Genomic DNA, 15,428 nt, shown 5'->3' with positions numbered 1-15,428 from the left:
TTCAATGCTTGCTAGGCTTGCTGGGCTTGCTCGACGCTCCACGCCCGCTCAGTAAAACCTCCGCCAGCCGCCCAACCGTTGTCCCTGCTTCACCTGGATGGAGAAACGCCCAGGGCCTCTAGTCCTCTTTTGGAAACCTGGGTCCTGGGGCAGTCTCTTAGCTAAGACGCCAATGATGCCATTAGAGAAAATTCTTGTCCTTCCAGAAGCATGCCATAGTCTGGGGCACCCGGGTAAAATAGGTCCTGTATGACGAAACCCTCCCACCCCATGAGCCACGCTCGCTCCTCGCTCGGCCACGATGCTTAACCTCATGGGACTACGGCCGGACTTGGCCGAACTTGCTTGACAAACCGACTGTGGCCCAGCGAGCACGATGCGCGGCTTTATTGCGGTCCCCCACAAGTCCCAGCGTTGCGCTGATTTTTCGCTCTCGAGCGGAGAATTGGTAGGCCAAGGTAATAAAGGGGCTCACATCAATGCGCCTTTTTGGCCATTCTCTCATCTCGCTCCGCGGCCATGTCGTGCCCTGCTCCGTTCCGTTCTGAGGCTCTGCCAATGCCTGGAGATGCCGGTCGCCGTCTCGACTCGGTGTCCATTCTCGGCGCTTTGCCGGCGCCGAGAATGGTTCTCGCCTCCTTCTAAACAATCCCCAGACTCCATCCGACCCATCCAGAGCCTCCTTTACTTTACTGATTAGTTGTCGTCCCCGTGCTCCTCATCATCTCCATCACTGTTCTCGCCCTCGCTTCTTCCAACCTCCTGGCCGAGGAGGATATCCTCGCTGCCTTGCCACTGAGGTGGCGGGGCCGGCATAGCCGCTTCGTCTTCATCTGCCCATCCGTAGTCCTCGTCGTCCTCGCTGTCAGGAACTTCGAGCTCCGTCTCGCCAAGCTTTCGCTTGTGCCTGGCCAGCTCAATTGATTGAATCGCTTCGTAGGGAATCTGGGCCACGCCGTCCTGCCATCTTCATGTGAGCGATCGCCAGCTTGGACACACGATGCCTGACATACCAACTCCACTTTGAATGCGACTACGTTCTCCACGGTCTCCTGAGACGCCTTTCCATCCACCTTTTGCAGACCTGCGAGGAACACGCTCGCAAGCTTGCCCTCTTGCCAGACCCAGTCTCGGAACACGACAAGCCGTGTAGAGACCCCTTGCTCCCAAACCGTGGCATTAACTGCCGCGGTCAACGTTGCACCCCTTTCCGAGTGCATCTTGGTCGCGCATTGAGACAAGATTACAACTGCGCAATTCCTAGTGGCCGCAAGTTTGTGAAGAGCATTCATGATGGACTGCAGTGCCTGTAGCCGTTTCGTAAAGGGACTTGGACCTGCAAACATGTCAGCTACGGAACATCAAGCACTCGCTTATCCACATACCCTTGGCAGACTTGGAAATAGCCTTGCCATCATGCGATTTTGGCAGAGCCGAGTTGACTAATGCTGATAGGGAGCTGATAACCACCAGCGAAGTATTGGCTGGTATAACCTTGGCAGTAGGTCGTGAGATGAGGGCAACAAAGTGAGGAAGAGTCAGACATGAATAATGAAGGAATCGACCAGCGTCACCCTCAACATCATGTGCTTCCACGTCTGAATCGCCTTGATCGTCCTTGATAGTCTTGATGACCGCCTTTAGCCTGTTGTGAGGAATAGCCTGAAAGCAGTCTATACAGCAAAGCTGGGTCAGATATTGGTATCGAAGGAGGGTTATGCTTGATTCAACGAACCTACCCAGACCACAGCATTGCCATCCCGCAATGCATTTGAGGCGAGCTGCAGTCTTTCTCGCACGTTAGTCTCGTAATATGCAAGGGAACGTCCACTTCTTACCCCAAGGCAGTTTTCCCCGTTCCAGGGGGGCCCCAAATTTCTGTCACCTGGCCTCGATGAACACCACCTTTTGGGGTAGAATCCTGAGAGTCAACGGATACTGTGCCCGCAAGAGCATGATCTAGATCCTCGAGGCCTGTAGAGACATGGTTTGACGCGTCGCCTCCAAGCTCATCCAGGGCCTGGGAAGCCGAGACGGTTGGTAATCGGTCTGTATAGCGGGTTAGTTTAGGCACCAGATCGTGGGATGCATCGTGAGACTGACGGGCACCAGATGTGTCAAAGCTGGCTCTGTCATGACCGTGAATCGCATGATAATCCATCCTCCACTCTCATGACGATGCGCGGAGTTTTTCCAGGCCAGTCAATGAAGCACTCGTGAGTGGACCTTTCATCATCGGTGGTCGCGGCAGTCACGCACGTGCTTCGGAGAACAATGAACGCGAGATCACGTGATCCAGAGATACCCTTTCTAAGTCGTCGGGCAAGTCTCTTCGGCGAAGCACCCACGTCAAAGGATCGTCCATCTGTGGAGGATGAAACCCTGTCTTCCTTTACGGCATAGTCGACTTCTTTGGAACATTCGATGAGACTGAGTATCAGCCCACCGAAGCTCACCTGAGCTAGCCCTCCGCTTACTCAAGGTTGCCTTGAACTGTTTCCCCTTCTCTCCTCTCGTCGAGCCACTCAATCCCCGGTTTTGGGCCACGAATCTCGATAAGCGGTCCACAGATATCCCAGCATGGAGCAAGGGCAGTTTAACCGCTGTGGCAAACGGCCGTGGCAAACCGCTCGCATTGGGAAGGGATCAGGGCACAAACGCCAGATAGTCGTGGTATTTGCTGTAAAAGGTGAGCAGTCACAGAGTTGCTGTCCACTAAGAAAGCCAAAGCCATTGGATTTTATTGCATTCCACAACGCTTCGGTCACCACACCGGCACTTGCGGGCCAATATCCCAGCAAATATTGGCTACACAACCAGCTCCTGGGAATGGATGTGGCTCGGGTAACACTGAGCTGAGCTGATTCTCACCAGGTCGACTTCAATACGGGGTCCAGCGAGTCTTAAACCCCAGACGAGTTTTGGAGCCATCGTGGGGACGTGGAGACTCCGGCTTCAAATTAGAGAGTGGCGGAGAAAAGGGTGCCAGGTGATCATCGGCCGCAGATTGAGAGCTTGACTCGAGCAGCGCATGATACTAGAGATAACGACCTCGGCGCCATTAGCCCTTCCTCCCGTCCTTGAGATGATTGCGGGAGGAGGTTGTGGGGAAGAGGCTACCCCATTCCCCATCTCCCCGGTCCCCGGCAGAGCACGGAAAAGATTTCGAGTCACAGGATTGACAGTCTGGGGTCATGATAGGAGCCTGTCCGTAACGGGAAACTGCAGAGATAAGAGATTCCAGCTGACGGCGTGATTAGGACGGACCGGCCAAGGGACGGTGCAGCACAGCATAGCTAAAGACGGGGTCAGACGGTGGGTGGGCTCCGTTCTGCGACTTTCCAAGATTCTCGACGGTCTTGGCTCCCCGTTGATGCTTGTGTTACATTCAGACCATGCTTGTCTTGTGCCTTGCATGAGTTACCCCGTGCCAGTTTCAAGTGACACGGCAAAGTTTGCCTGATCGACTCGCAACGGATGTGGAAGCCTCGGCTCTCAAGACACAAACGGACAATTGCTTGTCTTGCCTGAGAGAAAATACGGCCAGTGGAGTCTTGATGGCTGAGACTCACTGATCAAGCTTCTAGACTTGCTGTAGCGATGACTTCGCCTCTTCCCCCAGGTCTGCCCCACCCGATTGCAATGCAGACCAAGGAGTTGACATTACGGCATCAGATTTAGCGCCGCCATTTCCGAGCTTGACCCTCTCCTGGTGGTTTATCACTGTTTGATGTTGTCCCGACTTTCCGCGTGTCCTAGCTTGCTACAGCTCGTCGACAGTGAGGCTTAGTTGGACGTGCACTGGAGACGATGAGACGGCGTGTCCTCTCAAAAACCCTCACCCGGCTAGATGCGGCGGCTCTAAACTGCAAGGTACCGAATACGATTCCAGTCCATGATGGGGCAGCGTGGTGAAAGCCCTGACTTTTATCATGGGTTTGCTGCCCAGACCCTGGGGCCTGGTCGAGGAGCTCCTCCAGGAGGCCTTGAGTCTGGAGAACCAGGTGCCCTTGAAGTAGTAGGGTAGGTGAGTTGCGGGCAAGCGCTAGGCCATGACACCGGCCCGGTCAGATAGCTTCGTCTGGCTGAATGAAGCCATGACCACGGCGGTTCTTGTCCCTTTTTTTGCGGGGAGACAGGTGATTCGGTGCGACAAGTCATCTCACCTGAGGCTCTCAGCACCCACACCGACAGCCATAGAGATGGGCGATTGGACTCGACTGTGCGGCTACTGTGCATCACGGCGGGCGCCAACAGTACTTGCACGGCTCGGCCAATGTCGGGATCGGGAGCTGGAAAACTGGGGATGGCCAGAGACTAGAGGCTCGGCAGCTTGCGTGCTGCTCGCTGCCATGCTGCAGAGGCAGGAAGTATTGGACGATGCCAGTGCAGATGGGCCAGCTTTACCAAGCGTGGCAACTCTCAGTGTCAGAGACCCCCACGGAGAGAGGCCTTTCATGCGACGCACGGCCAGGGCCATGTGAAGCTCTCCCTGGCCTTGACTGTGACAGTTGCTTTCAGCGCCATGCTTGCGCAAGATCTTGGCCGTCTTGCTCAATTGTCCCCCTAAGCGCCGTCTGGGAATGGTCATGACCATGACGAGCTTCATGGTCCTTTCCTGGGACTAGTTCAGCCTTCAATGAGCCGCAGGCCCCTCTGCAAGGGACATCATGGCACGCCGCTGCATTGTGCATGCAAAAAGCTGGAGCCCCGCGAAGGCTTGTTGGAGATCTAGACCCTGGGATCTGCGACGAGGGACCTCCCACAAGCCACCACCGAGGCTCTGGCTCGGTATGCCAGAAGCCGATCAGCGGCTTGCCAGGGCTGCTGTACCAACACGTTTCCTCACCGGATAGCTTCAACTCTCGGTCAACGACCGCTGCAAGGTCACGTCTAGCTCACCTATCACATGCGGCAGAGCACCCCCAGGTCTCCTTCTTCCGCCATCAACGATCCCAATCTCGCGCTGACATTGAAGCCCCCCAGCGGAGCCGCCTCCGATGGTGGTCGGATAGACACCTGGATAGCATCACGTAGCGGCTAGTAACGTAGTGTAGTCGACCCTGATGAAGGCGCACAATACCACCACGTGGGTGGGAACAAGCACTGGGAAGTTTGTCGCCTCAATACGCCCAAGATCCAGCAACCGAGATGACCTGCCCCTAGGAGTTCTCGGGCCTTTAGACGCCTAGTCGGCTACACTGGCTAAACGGCAAATCACACAGCCGGGACTGACACATGAAAAACGCAATTCCTCTCGAGTGTCGTGAAATCCCCAAGCCGCCCCAGGGAACGGGGCTGCTATCGTGGACGGGGGTGTAGTCAAGCGGTCCAGTCAGGGCCGACGTGGCCGTATCCGCACGTGTTGGGTCCCTGAAAGCCACTACTGTGGAAAAGTCGTTCGACGGGCTGGGGTACAGAGCCGGAGACTGAATTCTCTCGGGAGCAGGACGGAGTTGACTGCTGATGCGTCATTGAAATGAAAGTTGTACCCCTTTGGTGTGAAATAGATGACAACCATGACAACCACGAGATCTATCTGGGGAAGGAGAACGTCTCCGTGTGCAAGCCTGAGTCTTAACCGGCTCGTTGGATTCAGGGCAGGCGCATTGGCCGTATCGGCTGGACATGGTTTGCCGCATCTTGCATGTCAGCGCATTATTAACATCGCGGACTAGCAGGCCCTGCTGGATTCCAATGGAGCCCCCTCATGGAGGAGTTGCGCATGGACAGGCCGCTGATGAAAATGGAGGCTCTTCTCAAGCTGGACCCTCTCTCTGGGGCAGCGAATCCGCGACAGCCCAGGCGCAGGGCAAGGACAGTTGGCCGGCGGCGCTACGGAAAGCTGGGCAATCCCGTCGAAACATCTGTTTGCTGACGACAATGCTCGCCTTGTCGAGGTAGAGTTTCAATGCGTCAGGGGTATGGAGTAGAAATACGTGTATCTGTGTTGTCAACAGCTCGCGCCTCGAAGCCACGGCAACCCGAGTGGCCTCGGAATGGTTCATGCCTCTCGTGCGGGAGTTGGAGGCGTCAAATGCCAGCTGCCAAGATAAGGACCAAAAACCTGGAAGGCCTCTGAACTCCGGACCAAATCCGAGGTGTTGACATGCAATGGCGGACATCGCCGTTCCGAATCACCGAGGGTCAGGATAAGATCTGAGATCATTTGCCCCGGAATTGCCGCAATCGGCTAGCTCGTAGGGTTGCGACAGGCATCAGGGGCTCGGGTCTGGGGCGCCATCGCACAAGGGGAAGCTGGAGAAAGATGGAGCACGACAGAGCCTCCTGGCCTGGGGTTTTCTTGGCCGGGCTCAATTGCCTTATCTGCTCGGGGAAGCTCGCTCGCTCAGCAAGGCACACGATGCGGTGGCGCGCTAGGATTCTTGGATAAGGGCGGCCTTGGTCGACAGGCTAAACGGGCTAACACGACAAGGAAGCAAACCAAGCCAAGCAAAGCAAGCACACATCAACAAGGGGCATGGGTCGACCCAGACGCCCGCCCTGTGGTTTGCGAATCCCTACCATCTGCCGGAGGAGGGTGTCTCTCTGCGCCTGTGTTTGGGAACTTGGGCGTGATATCAGCCAGATTAGCTTATCACCCCCACGTTGGAATTGGGAAAGTGTTAGCACCCCTGGCCGGCTATCAGCAACATTGGCAACATTGGCTGGATGCGGAGGGGGGTGAGAGATTCATTGTCCGACACCAGACCAGACCATACTCCTGAAGCCTGGAATCTGGGGAAGACGTTGCCGTCCATCCGCTCTACCGTAGCCGCAGCCGCAATCTGGAGATATGAAGAGGGGATAAGAGGGGAAGGGGAGCAGTCTCGAATCTCTGGATGGATCTCGACTTATCTCGTGATGAAGTTGATTGCGGAGATGGGCAAGATAGGCCTGGGCTGGACGGCCCGCAGACACGGCAGGTGAGAGGAGTCGGCGGCAGACAGACAGAGCAGCGCAGCTCATTTGATTTGGCTTAGACCGAGGGTATTGCCCGGAGATGGGGCGGACATGAGGAAGCTTGCAGAACTGTGAGGAGGCGAATCAACCTCTGGAACCATGTCTTGGAACTGGGCCTCATGGGGATGCCTCATGTGGCTATCTCCCCCCTGGAAGGGACCGGCCCCGGAATACCAAGCAGCACGCGACTGACGATAGGGACCTCGAGGATGATGCACTCGAGACCTTGCAACTCCCTTTCCCCCCAGATGACGGCTTAAGGCGGAACTCTGGGGAGCGCGCTTATCGCGTTGAATGGCCCGATTACAATGGGGCCAACAACCTGATGATGATGGGATGGACTTGCGCCGGTCGGTCTCGTGGCTCCCCAGAAAAAGAGAGTACGGCCCGGGAGGGGTTCAGGAGGAATCTGGAGTTTAGACAACTGACAAGTCCGGAGTAGGGGTCTTGTCTGGTGATTTGATGCCGGAGCTCAGGCTAAGCGGGCTTATCATGGTTCGGCCTGAAGTGGTGAAAGGCCGGCTTGGTGTTGTGGGAGCAGATACCCCACAATCGGACTCGGTCCCGAGGCTGCGATGTCGCTCGATTATTTGCTCGGGTAATCATTTTCGAGCCTGGCTCTCCTCTGCTTGGATCTCACAACCAAGACTAGGACTTGAACCGGCCATAACGACCTGGACCTGCGGCTGATCATGTCACGAGAGAGTTTGCCCCAAATCCCGGGGTAAAAGTGTGTGTGGAATTGTGGTAACCTGGGGTAGGGAGGATACTATCATGAGGGATAGGCTATAGCCCCCTTTGAAGGGGCTGCTAGCCGGCAGCAACAACAGGGACACAAAAGTATTGCCGAAGGGGATAATAAGAAAAAGTAAAGATAGGCCGGATCGATTGATAATGAGAAGCCAATGCCAATGGACCCTGGGACGGGGTAGTGGCGATTCTGAAGCATCGTGAGGTCCTAACCAGGAAGTAATCAACGCCAGCCCTAGTGCAGTGTCCACCTGAGAAGAGGAGAAGAAAGAGGAGGGTCCCACTGGAGCTGTGAGACTAGCTAGCACGATAGCATCAGAAGACGGAGAAACGGAGAGACTGACTTTGACTGGGGGAGTGGCATTGGCATTGGCATGGCATGATGAATGGGATCGAGGACAGGTCCGACGTTGCAGACGGGCGATTACGTACGTTGAGGAGCCCATCTTCACCATGGTTACTCATACCAAGGCGAAATGCATGGCAGAGCATGACAACAGCGCCGCACAGAATGGGCAATATGCCTGATACAGGAGATCGACACGCAATTGCGTCTTCTCTGCCTACCAAGGCGCACAGCCATGGCAACACGAATTATTCACGAATGGCATGTTTGGAAGCAACCACTGCCATGCCATGCCAGCTCAGCCCAGCTTACAACACAGCACAGTAGCCCAGCCTCAACAAGACGACAACCACGAGCGAGTCAACGTGGCGGTCGCATATCGTTTCGGTACAGGTCCCGTAAAAACCGAAAAGGGCTTGAGAGCTCTGAGCAAAAAAATCACCGAGAAAAAAAAAAGGATCAAAGGGGGCAGTCGGAGCCGCTTCATGGAATGGAGACCAATCAGTCGAGCACGACATGAACAAGAGGCCTGATGTGCCCCACGCCCCGGGCCGGCCAGCAGCGAAAGAAAAAAAAAAAAAACCACAGAAGGCTCAGCGAGAGGAAGCCCACGGTGAAGTGGAGCGAGAGAAGGGTGGGCGAAAGGTCTCACCGTCGAACCTCTTCGGGCATTGGCGGCGGCCAGATGGGCTGGGGGGGATCCAAGGACCAAGCGGGCGAACGAGAGGGCTAGGAACAAACTCCACACGCCTCTCCAGGTCGGCATCCCAGGACGAAGGTGAGAGGTCGGCGTTCGGGGCGTGGAGGCCGAGTCTTGTCTCTCGAGGAGGGGGACTCCACGGGCGCAAACAGAGGCCAAAAGATTGAGGATCCTAGAGATGGGGAGAGACTCGGAGGATGGTCGGCGCGGAGGGGTGGACTCCGCGGTCGAAAGGCCATCTCGGGAGGGGTGGCCGTACCAGATCCCCAGCTCATCCAGTCCATCCGTTGTTGTCGTCCCGACACTGGTCGTGACTCGTTCCGTTCACTCTTGTCTCCGGGGGCGGGATCATGAAAGTTTTCTCAATGTTGTACCAGGGGAGATGAGGAGGTAACTTGCAAAATGGATGGATGAGGCTTGGAGTCGCACATTGGGTCCTCTGTGACTCTGACTCTGATTTTTTTCCCTTCCTTCCTCATCTGTTGCTGCTCGCCCCGTTAATGCCCCCAAGGATAAGGCCCGAAGAAACGGGGCATCCAGGTTTCCAGTTGTTCCAGAGCCCCAGCGCAGGTTTCCAGTGGAAGACCCCATCGCACCTTCCATTGGAGCCTCCTGCTTCTCTCGCCGGGGTAAGGAAGGGACGAGCAAGAAAAGGTGGAGGGGCAGGAAGGGTACGTACAGTCCACGCCCCACGCCCCACACGTACTTCCTTACTTGACCTCCCACGCTCATAAGATCACCCCTCATTTTTTCGTCTGGGTGGACCCTCCTTCTTGTATGGCTCTTGCGTGCTTGAGGTGAGAGAGGGAAAAAAAAAAAACTGTGAGAGCCCACTAAGGGGGCCACCCACGGGGCACTCCACTCACTGAACAAACCCACTGGACATTGACATTCCCCTGTAGCTGTAGCGGTGCACCGGACCAACCCCCTAGTCCTCTAGTGACCTGCCCTGCTGGCCCTGAGGGCGCTCCTGTTTTACCGCTGCCTGGCACAAGGCGGGCTCAGGTACCCTCGGGCGGTGCCTACAAGCCAGCGTGGGGTGCAGGGGGGCGTGCATCTAGGTAAGCAAGGCGTGTGTGCGTAGGTTGCTTGTTCCCGTCCCTCGTTCCTTCTTCCCCCCCTCCACGCACCCTCCACCCTCCACCCTCCTCCACTCGCTCCGTTCACTCGCTCGTCCTTCTCCGTCTCGATGTCGCAGTGCGTGGTCTAGTACCGACCCGGCCGAGCCCGGCATTCTTTATAACCATTGGATCCCCCCCGTCCCCTCCTTCACTCCAGATTCCCGTTCTCTCCAAATCGTTACGCCAGATCCTCCAGCTTCCCCGGAACTTGACTCCTCCACCAACCTGCATCAGCTTCAGCTTCAGAGACTTCGGTCCAAAGACAATCACCCAATACACCAGCAACCAAACCGCACACCAACGATCACTATATCGGCTCTCAACTCTGGACTCGATCCACCGACATCGCCAATCTTGATAACCACTATCACGTTGAGCGTTGGGTCCTCCACAAGTCGAATCACATGCAACGAGCACTGGATTTCTCAAGCCTACTGAATCCCACAGCATCGGCTGATACGGAACCCGAGAAACCCCAACAGGGCGACGTCGAGATGGCAACCGCAGCAGTCACTGTTATCAAACCCAACGGGCCCCTCCCGGGTGCCCAGGCCTCAGAGAGCTCCAACGAGCTGCCTCGACCTTACAAGTGCCCTCTCTGCGACAAGGCCTTCCACCGTCTCGAGCATCAGACTCGACACATCCGCACTCACACTGGCGAGAAGCCTCATGCCTGCCAGTTCCCCGGCTGCAGCAAGAAGTTCTCTCGCTCTGATGAGCTCACCCGCCACTCCCGCATTCACAACAACCCAAACTCGAGGAGGGGCAACAAGGCTGCTCAGCAGCACCAGCAACAGCAGCAGCATCAGATGCACCAGCAGCAGGGCCTCCCGCCTCACATGCTTCCCGATGGAATGATGGCGCCGCCTCCCGCTCCCAAGACCATCCGCTCTGCTCCCACATCCACTCTGGCCTCCCCCAATGTCTCTCCTCCCCACTCTTACTCGACATTTGCTCTCCCCGTCTCGGCTGTTCACTACAACCGAAGTGGTGACATTTCCATGCTGGCCAAGGCCGCTACTCAGGTCGAGCGGGAGACCCTCACTGCTCCTCCTCACCACAACTCGCGTCACCACCCCTACTACAGCCACGGAATGCACAGCTCCCGAGGCCACCTCCCTACGCTCTCCTCTTACCACATGTCCCGGTCTCACTCCAACGATGAGCCCAACGACGACCACTACTCTGGCGCTATGCGACACTCCAAGAGGTCGCGGCCCAACTCCCCCAACTCGACGGCTCCCTCTTCGCCAACCTTCTCCCACGACTCTCTGTCTCCTACTCCCGACCACACTCCTATCGCCACTCCCGCTCACTCTCCTCGCCTGCGACCTTTCTCCGGATATGAGCTCCCCAGCCTCCGGAACCTGTCTCTCCAGCACAACACGACCCCTGCCCTGGCCCCTATGGAACCTCATCTCGAGAACCACCACATGCAGGGACCTCCTCCCGCTTCTGCTCCCCGGGCTACTGGCATGTCTCTGACGGACATTATCAGCCGGCCAGATGGATCTCAGCGAAAGCTCCCTGTTCCCCAGGTCCCGAAGGTAGCAGTCCAGGACCTGCTCTCGGATAACGGATTCAGCCACAGCGGCAGGAGCTCCGGCGCCAACAGTCTGGCCGGAGGCGATCTCATGGATCGGATGTAGGACAGACGATTGCTTCGCAGCTCGCACGACATGATGACGAACAACATGGGTTATAGAGGTATAGAAGGAGACGGCGTTTACGGGTTACTACATGGCAATCGATCGAATTTCATCATCTCAAACACAGAATTGAGCACTCGAGGACTTGGGCGGCACTTGTGAAACGAAAGAAGGCAGGCATTTTTCTCCAGGGGCGGCGGACATTGGTTCCAACATGAGTCCCGCCCTCTACGGGGGGCGGCAGAAACTAGATTTCGAATTGCGGAGCACTTGGATTTTTCCCTCGGGCTTGCCTCGGGGCTGTCGGGGCCACCATACCTCGACCGGAAAAGCAGTCTATTTTGATATCCACGGCTGGTTTTTTTCCCTTTCTTTTTTATTTCTTGAGACAAAAAACTCGACTCCTGTCTATTCAAACAAAATTTTTATGTCAAATGTCTAATGTTCATGTCTTCTTCTCTTGTTCAATGTGCGGGATCACTTCTATTGCTTCGGTACTAACTGGAGAGGGTCTTGAAAGATAACTAATGGCGACCAGGGGTTGCAGTATCGGGGGGTCGGCATAATGGGAATGGGCGGAGACGTGCCCCCGGGGGGATTTTGCTCTCCTGAGAATTACGAACCAAGTGTATGATGTATGGTAATAGATAGACGCAGCGCAGCGCATGCAAAGCAAACTAGCTCGAGCTTTACCCACTCAACCCTGACCTGGCCTGTGACTTGCTTGACTTGATCTGATCTGACCTCTGTGATTTGGAATGAAGCACTTGATCCAACATGTGTAAACAACCTGCCCCGGTGACCGACGTCAGGATCTCCTCGTGTGACATAATGAAGACGGAGGGAAGACACTGTGGGAGGGAGCACCCAGATCAGATCGGATGGACAACCCTGCGGAACCGCAGCTGGGAGGGTTGGAATCTGGATCGCGTCCTTACTCAAAGGGGGGAGCAGTCCGGGGGAGAACCAAGCCCAAGGGAAAGCAGAAAAAAGTCAAGTTGAGGTGCTGTAGCTAGTGAAGCACACCTTGGGCCAGGCAACTTGCGCTTTGGCATGTCGTTTGGCCTGTTTGGGTAGCAGGGCCAGCGAGGCGTTCAGCCAGCCCAGATGGACGGCTTTAGTGCGCGCGTCCCTTGGGGGCTTGGGGGGGAGATCTCAGGATGCCGTCATTAGTCGGGGAGTTTGACAGCATCCGTCCCATGGTTGCTAGGGGCTTTGTCGATTGTTACGCACATGTTTTCCCCCTTTGATCCGGGGAACACTCCTTGGTCAAAGACGAAACTCTTTGCTTGTGTTGCGTGTCCCTCGAATCGATGTCCTTTTCTCTCTGGCCATGTCTCTCTTCTCTCCCCCACCCACACACGGGCACACACACGCACACACACACATGCTTCCAAAGGGCTGACGGGACGGCACAAATCAATCTGATCTGCCGCCTTCCCCCACCACTAGACAGCCAAGGCATGGGAAAATCCCACCACCCACACCCATGCCCCCTCCTTGGATCTCTCGTCCAACCCCTGCGCCGGTCAGCTCCAAGTGGGTGAAGATGGGTTGAAAGTCAGATGGTCGCAGTTATCACATGGAGACGAGAGAAAACCGCAGGTGATAAGAGCACAACACCACAAGGGCCTGAGCCTAAACACCATCCACTACCACACACACATAATAGAGAGGAGGGGAGAATAATCACAAATGTCTTTCTCATCCATCGGCTCTGCGGCTAAGGCGTGTATGGGATGGGTTGCGTTGCGTGCAGCACGCGGTGCGAGGTCGGCGCATGAGCGGACCGTAACCGGGCAAGAGAAGGGGAAGCCAGAAAGTTGAACCGGATTCTTTTTCTCCTCTGATGGAAAAAATATTCGCCAGCAGAGTAGAAAACCCCCTCCGGTTTTCGAGGCGCAGCGGCCGCACGCTTCCCCAGTTTGTGGACGCATATACTTTCAGGGCGCTCCAGCAGGAGAGTGGGCTCTGAGTTTCAGGGTACAGCGCCTTGGCCTCGAGTTTATCGGGCAATGGAGAGCCACGAGAACCTGGGAACTTTCAGTGTGCTTGCTTTGGGATGACAAGTCCCTGACAAGGCTTCACCTCGTTTCTGTCTCCCCCAGACTCTTTCTGTGTGTTGTCAGGGGTGGTGGTAACACAAAAAAGCAAAGAACCGACGTGGAATCCCTCCCCCCATACAGACCAAAAAGCTCGTAAAAGCAACTGCAACATTTTGGGGGGGCAGTAACCTTCTGAGTGGCACGCCTCAAAACCTCTGCATCACGTCAGCCTGTGAGGCTTTGGGCGGTGGTGGTGGATGAAAGCTGAGCCCCCTCCCCTGATAAGTGTTTGCCTGTTTTGCCCCCCCCCCCCCTTGGTGGCGGCTTTGTTTGATAACAGGGCCAAAGCGGCCGTCCGTCTTACAGTACAACCAGAAGGAAGGCTCTTGGTTCATCCAAAGACGATGAACCACGTAGGACGGAGAGAAGGGCTGGTTGCGCGTCCCCAAGCCTCTTACTCTTCCTTCTTTAGAACCGTGTACAAGTTCAGGGGTACAGCTATTTAGGATTTGGCAAAGGCAAGGGGAAGCAGCGTCATTGGGTGGACGAGCATTGGGGGCGTACAGTCGTCATGTTTGTGCGTTGTGCCTCTTACTTTACCCCATGGGCCTGTTTGAATGAGGCATCCAATGTTAGGCCTACGCAGTACACGCACGGCAATCCCGCCTATGAATTGTTGGGGGATGGATCAAGGGAAGTCCGCCCTGTCTGGTAAGAGGCAGGTCGGCCGGCTCGTAGGGCCGCTCCACGGTCTCGGTCTCGGGCCGGGATGGTCGGTGAAGGTGAAGAAGGGGGAGGGGAGGCGTTACGCGCGGAGAGGTCGCACAATGGGGCGTATCTCTTGCTCAATCCGGCCGCCCTTCGTGGGCTGAGTGGTCGAGTCGAGTGCTGGCACCCCTGGCACTCACCACGATAAGCAGTCCGGTTTAATTAGAAGGCGGACCAAGATGCAGCACAAAGCACCACACGTGCGTCCTACATACCACCTGCTGTACATGTACAGTACACACCGCCAGAACCGGGGCTGGCGAATGAGGGTTGAGCCGGAAATCGGGAGGGAAATAGAAATAGAGGGAAGTGGTGTGAAGAAATCTTGAGAACCCGAAGGAAGGAGAAGAAGGTATCTAGGCGAGTGTCAGAAATCCGGGGGTGGTGTGTGCGCGCGAAATGCGGGTGTGTAGCCGCCGCTGGCCTCTTTACTTGTTGCTTGCTTTTTGGAGGGTGGTATTCGCGGGGCAGAAAAGAATAAAAAAAAAAGCTGGGGTTGGAATGGGAGCATTTGGCTGGTGGATGGGCGATGACAACGGCATGTCGTCGACGTCAAGTCTTTGTCGATCTTTTCCCCTGGCAAGAAGGGGGAAAACAAATATTTGTTATCACGCCGTTAATGATGACGATGATGATGGATGTCTTATCTTGTGGGTTTCCGGGGCCCCGGAGGAACGGAGTCTCTAATGTTTGACTCAGGGGCCGAGCATTTCTTTTGTGCGTCAGTTTGCCTCTCCCCCAGACCAGGGCTCAGATTGAATTAATGAAGTCTACCATGCAGGTAGGCTTGGGTTTGTCCCACGTCCAGCTGCGGATAGCGGCGGCCGCGGTCTGGGGGAGTGTGTGACTGTGTCACCTCACCTGGGGATGGGTGCAAGCAATGCTGGGTGGGCAGTTGAACAACCTGATCCTGAATCCCGGTATCCTGATCTAACATTGGAAGTCGACCACCGCCGGCCCGCTCGACGATGGCCGAGTCAGTCATGGGAACGGCAGATCTCATACGGGCCGGAGTCTGGCGTGGGGTTGTCTCCCGGACTTTGAATGCCATCAGAGCTGACTAGTCAAATGCTTGGATAGAATAGC

The 15,428-nt window shown here is 56.0% G+C and overlaps 2 protein-coding genes across 2 annotated transcripts; one reads left to right on the top strand and one right to left on the bottom strand.

Moving 5' to 3' along the window:
• Positions 1 to 717: 717 nt before the first annotated feature.
• NECHADRAFT_5950 (uncharacterized protein) lies at positions 718 to 2,161 on the bottom strand (the record flags this gene model as incomplete). The annotated part of the gene is made up of 5 exons (XM_003045954.1): positions 718 to 960; positions 1,014 to 1,329; positions 1,382 to 1,645; positions 1,839 to 2,049; positions 2,104 to 2,161. Coding segments are annotated over 5 exons (1,092 nt in total), but the record flags the coding sequence as incomplete, so codon positions are not given.
• Positions 2,162 to 10,066: 7,905 nt separating this feature from the next.
• NECHADRAFT_66380 (uncharacterized protein) lies at positions 10,067 to 11,995 on the top strand. Its single transcript, XM_003046526.1, has one exon. It carries the CDS (start codon positions 10,285 to 10,287, stop codon positions 11,527 to 11,529), a length of 1,245 nt encoding a protein of 414 aa, XP_003046572.1. The 5' UTR covers positions 10,067 to 10,284; the 3' UTR covers positions 11,530 to 11,995.
• Positions 11,996 to 15,428: the final 3,433 nt, after the last annotated feature.

The sequence above is a fragment of the Fusarium vanettenii genome, assembly GCF_000151355.1.
Source record: "Fusarium vanettenii 77-13-4 chromosome 2 genomic scaffold NECHAsca_18_chr2_1_0, whole genome shotgun sequence".
Lineage (NCBI taxonomy): Eukaryota > Fungi > Ascomycota > Sordariomycetes > Hypocreales > Nectriaceae > Fusarium > Fusarium vanettenii.
This window is presented reverse-complemented; position numbering and strand designations above follow the sequence as displayed.

What these genes read in the sequence shown, in the direction of transcription:
- NECHADRAFT_66380 (XM_003046526.1), top strand. Translation starts at nt 10,285, where the DNA reads ATGCAACGAGCACTGGATTTCTCAAGCCTACTGAATCCCACAGCATCG.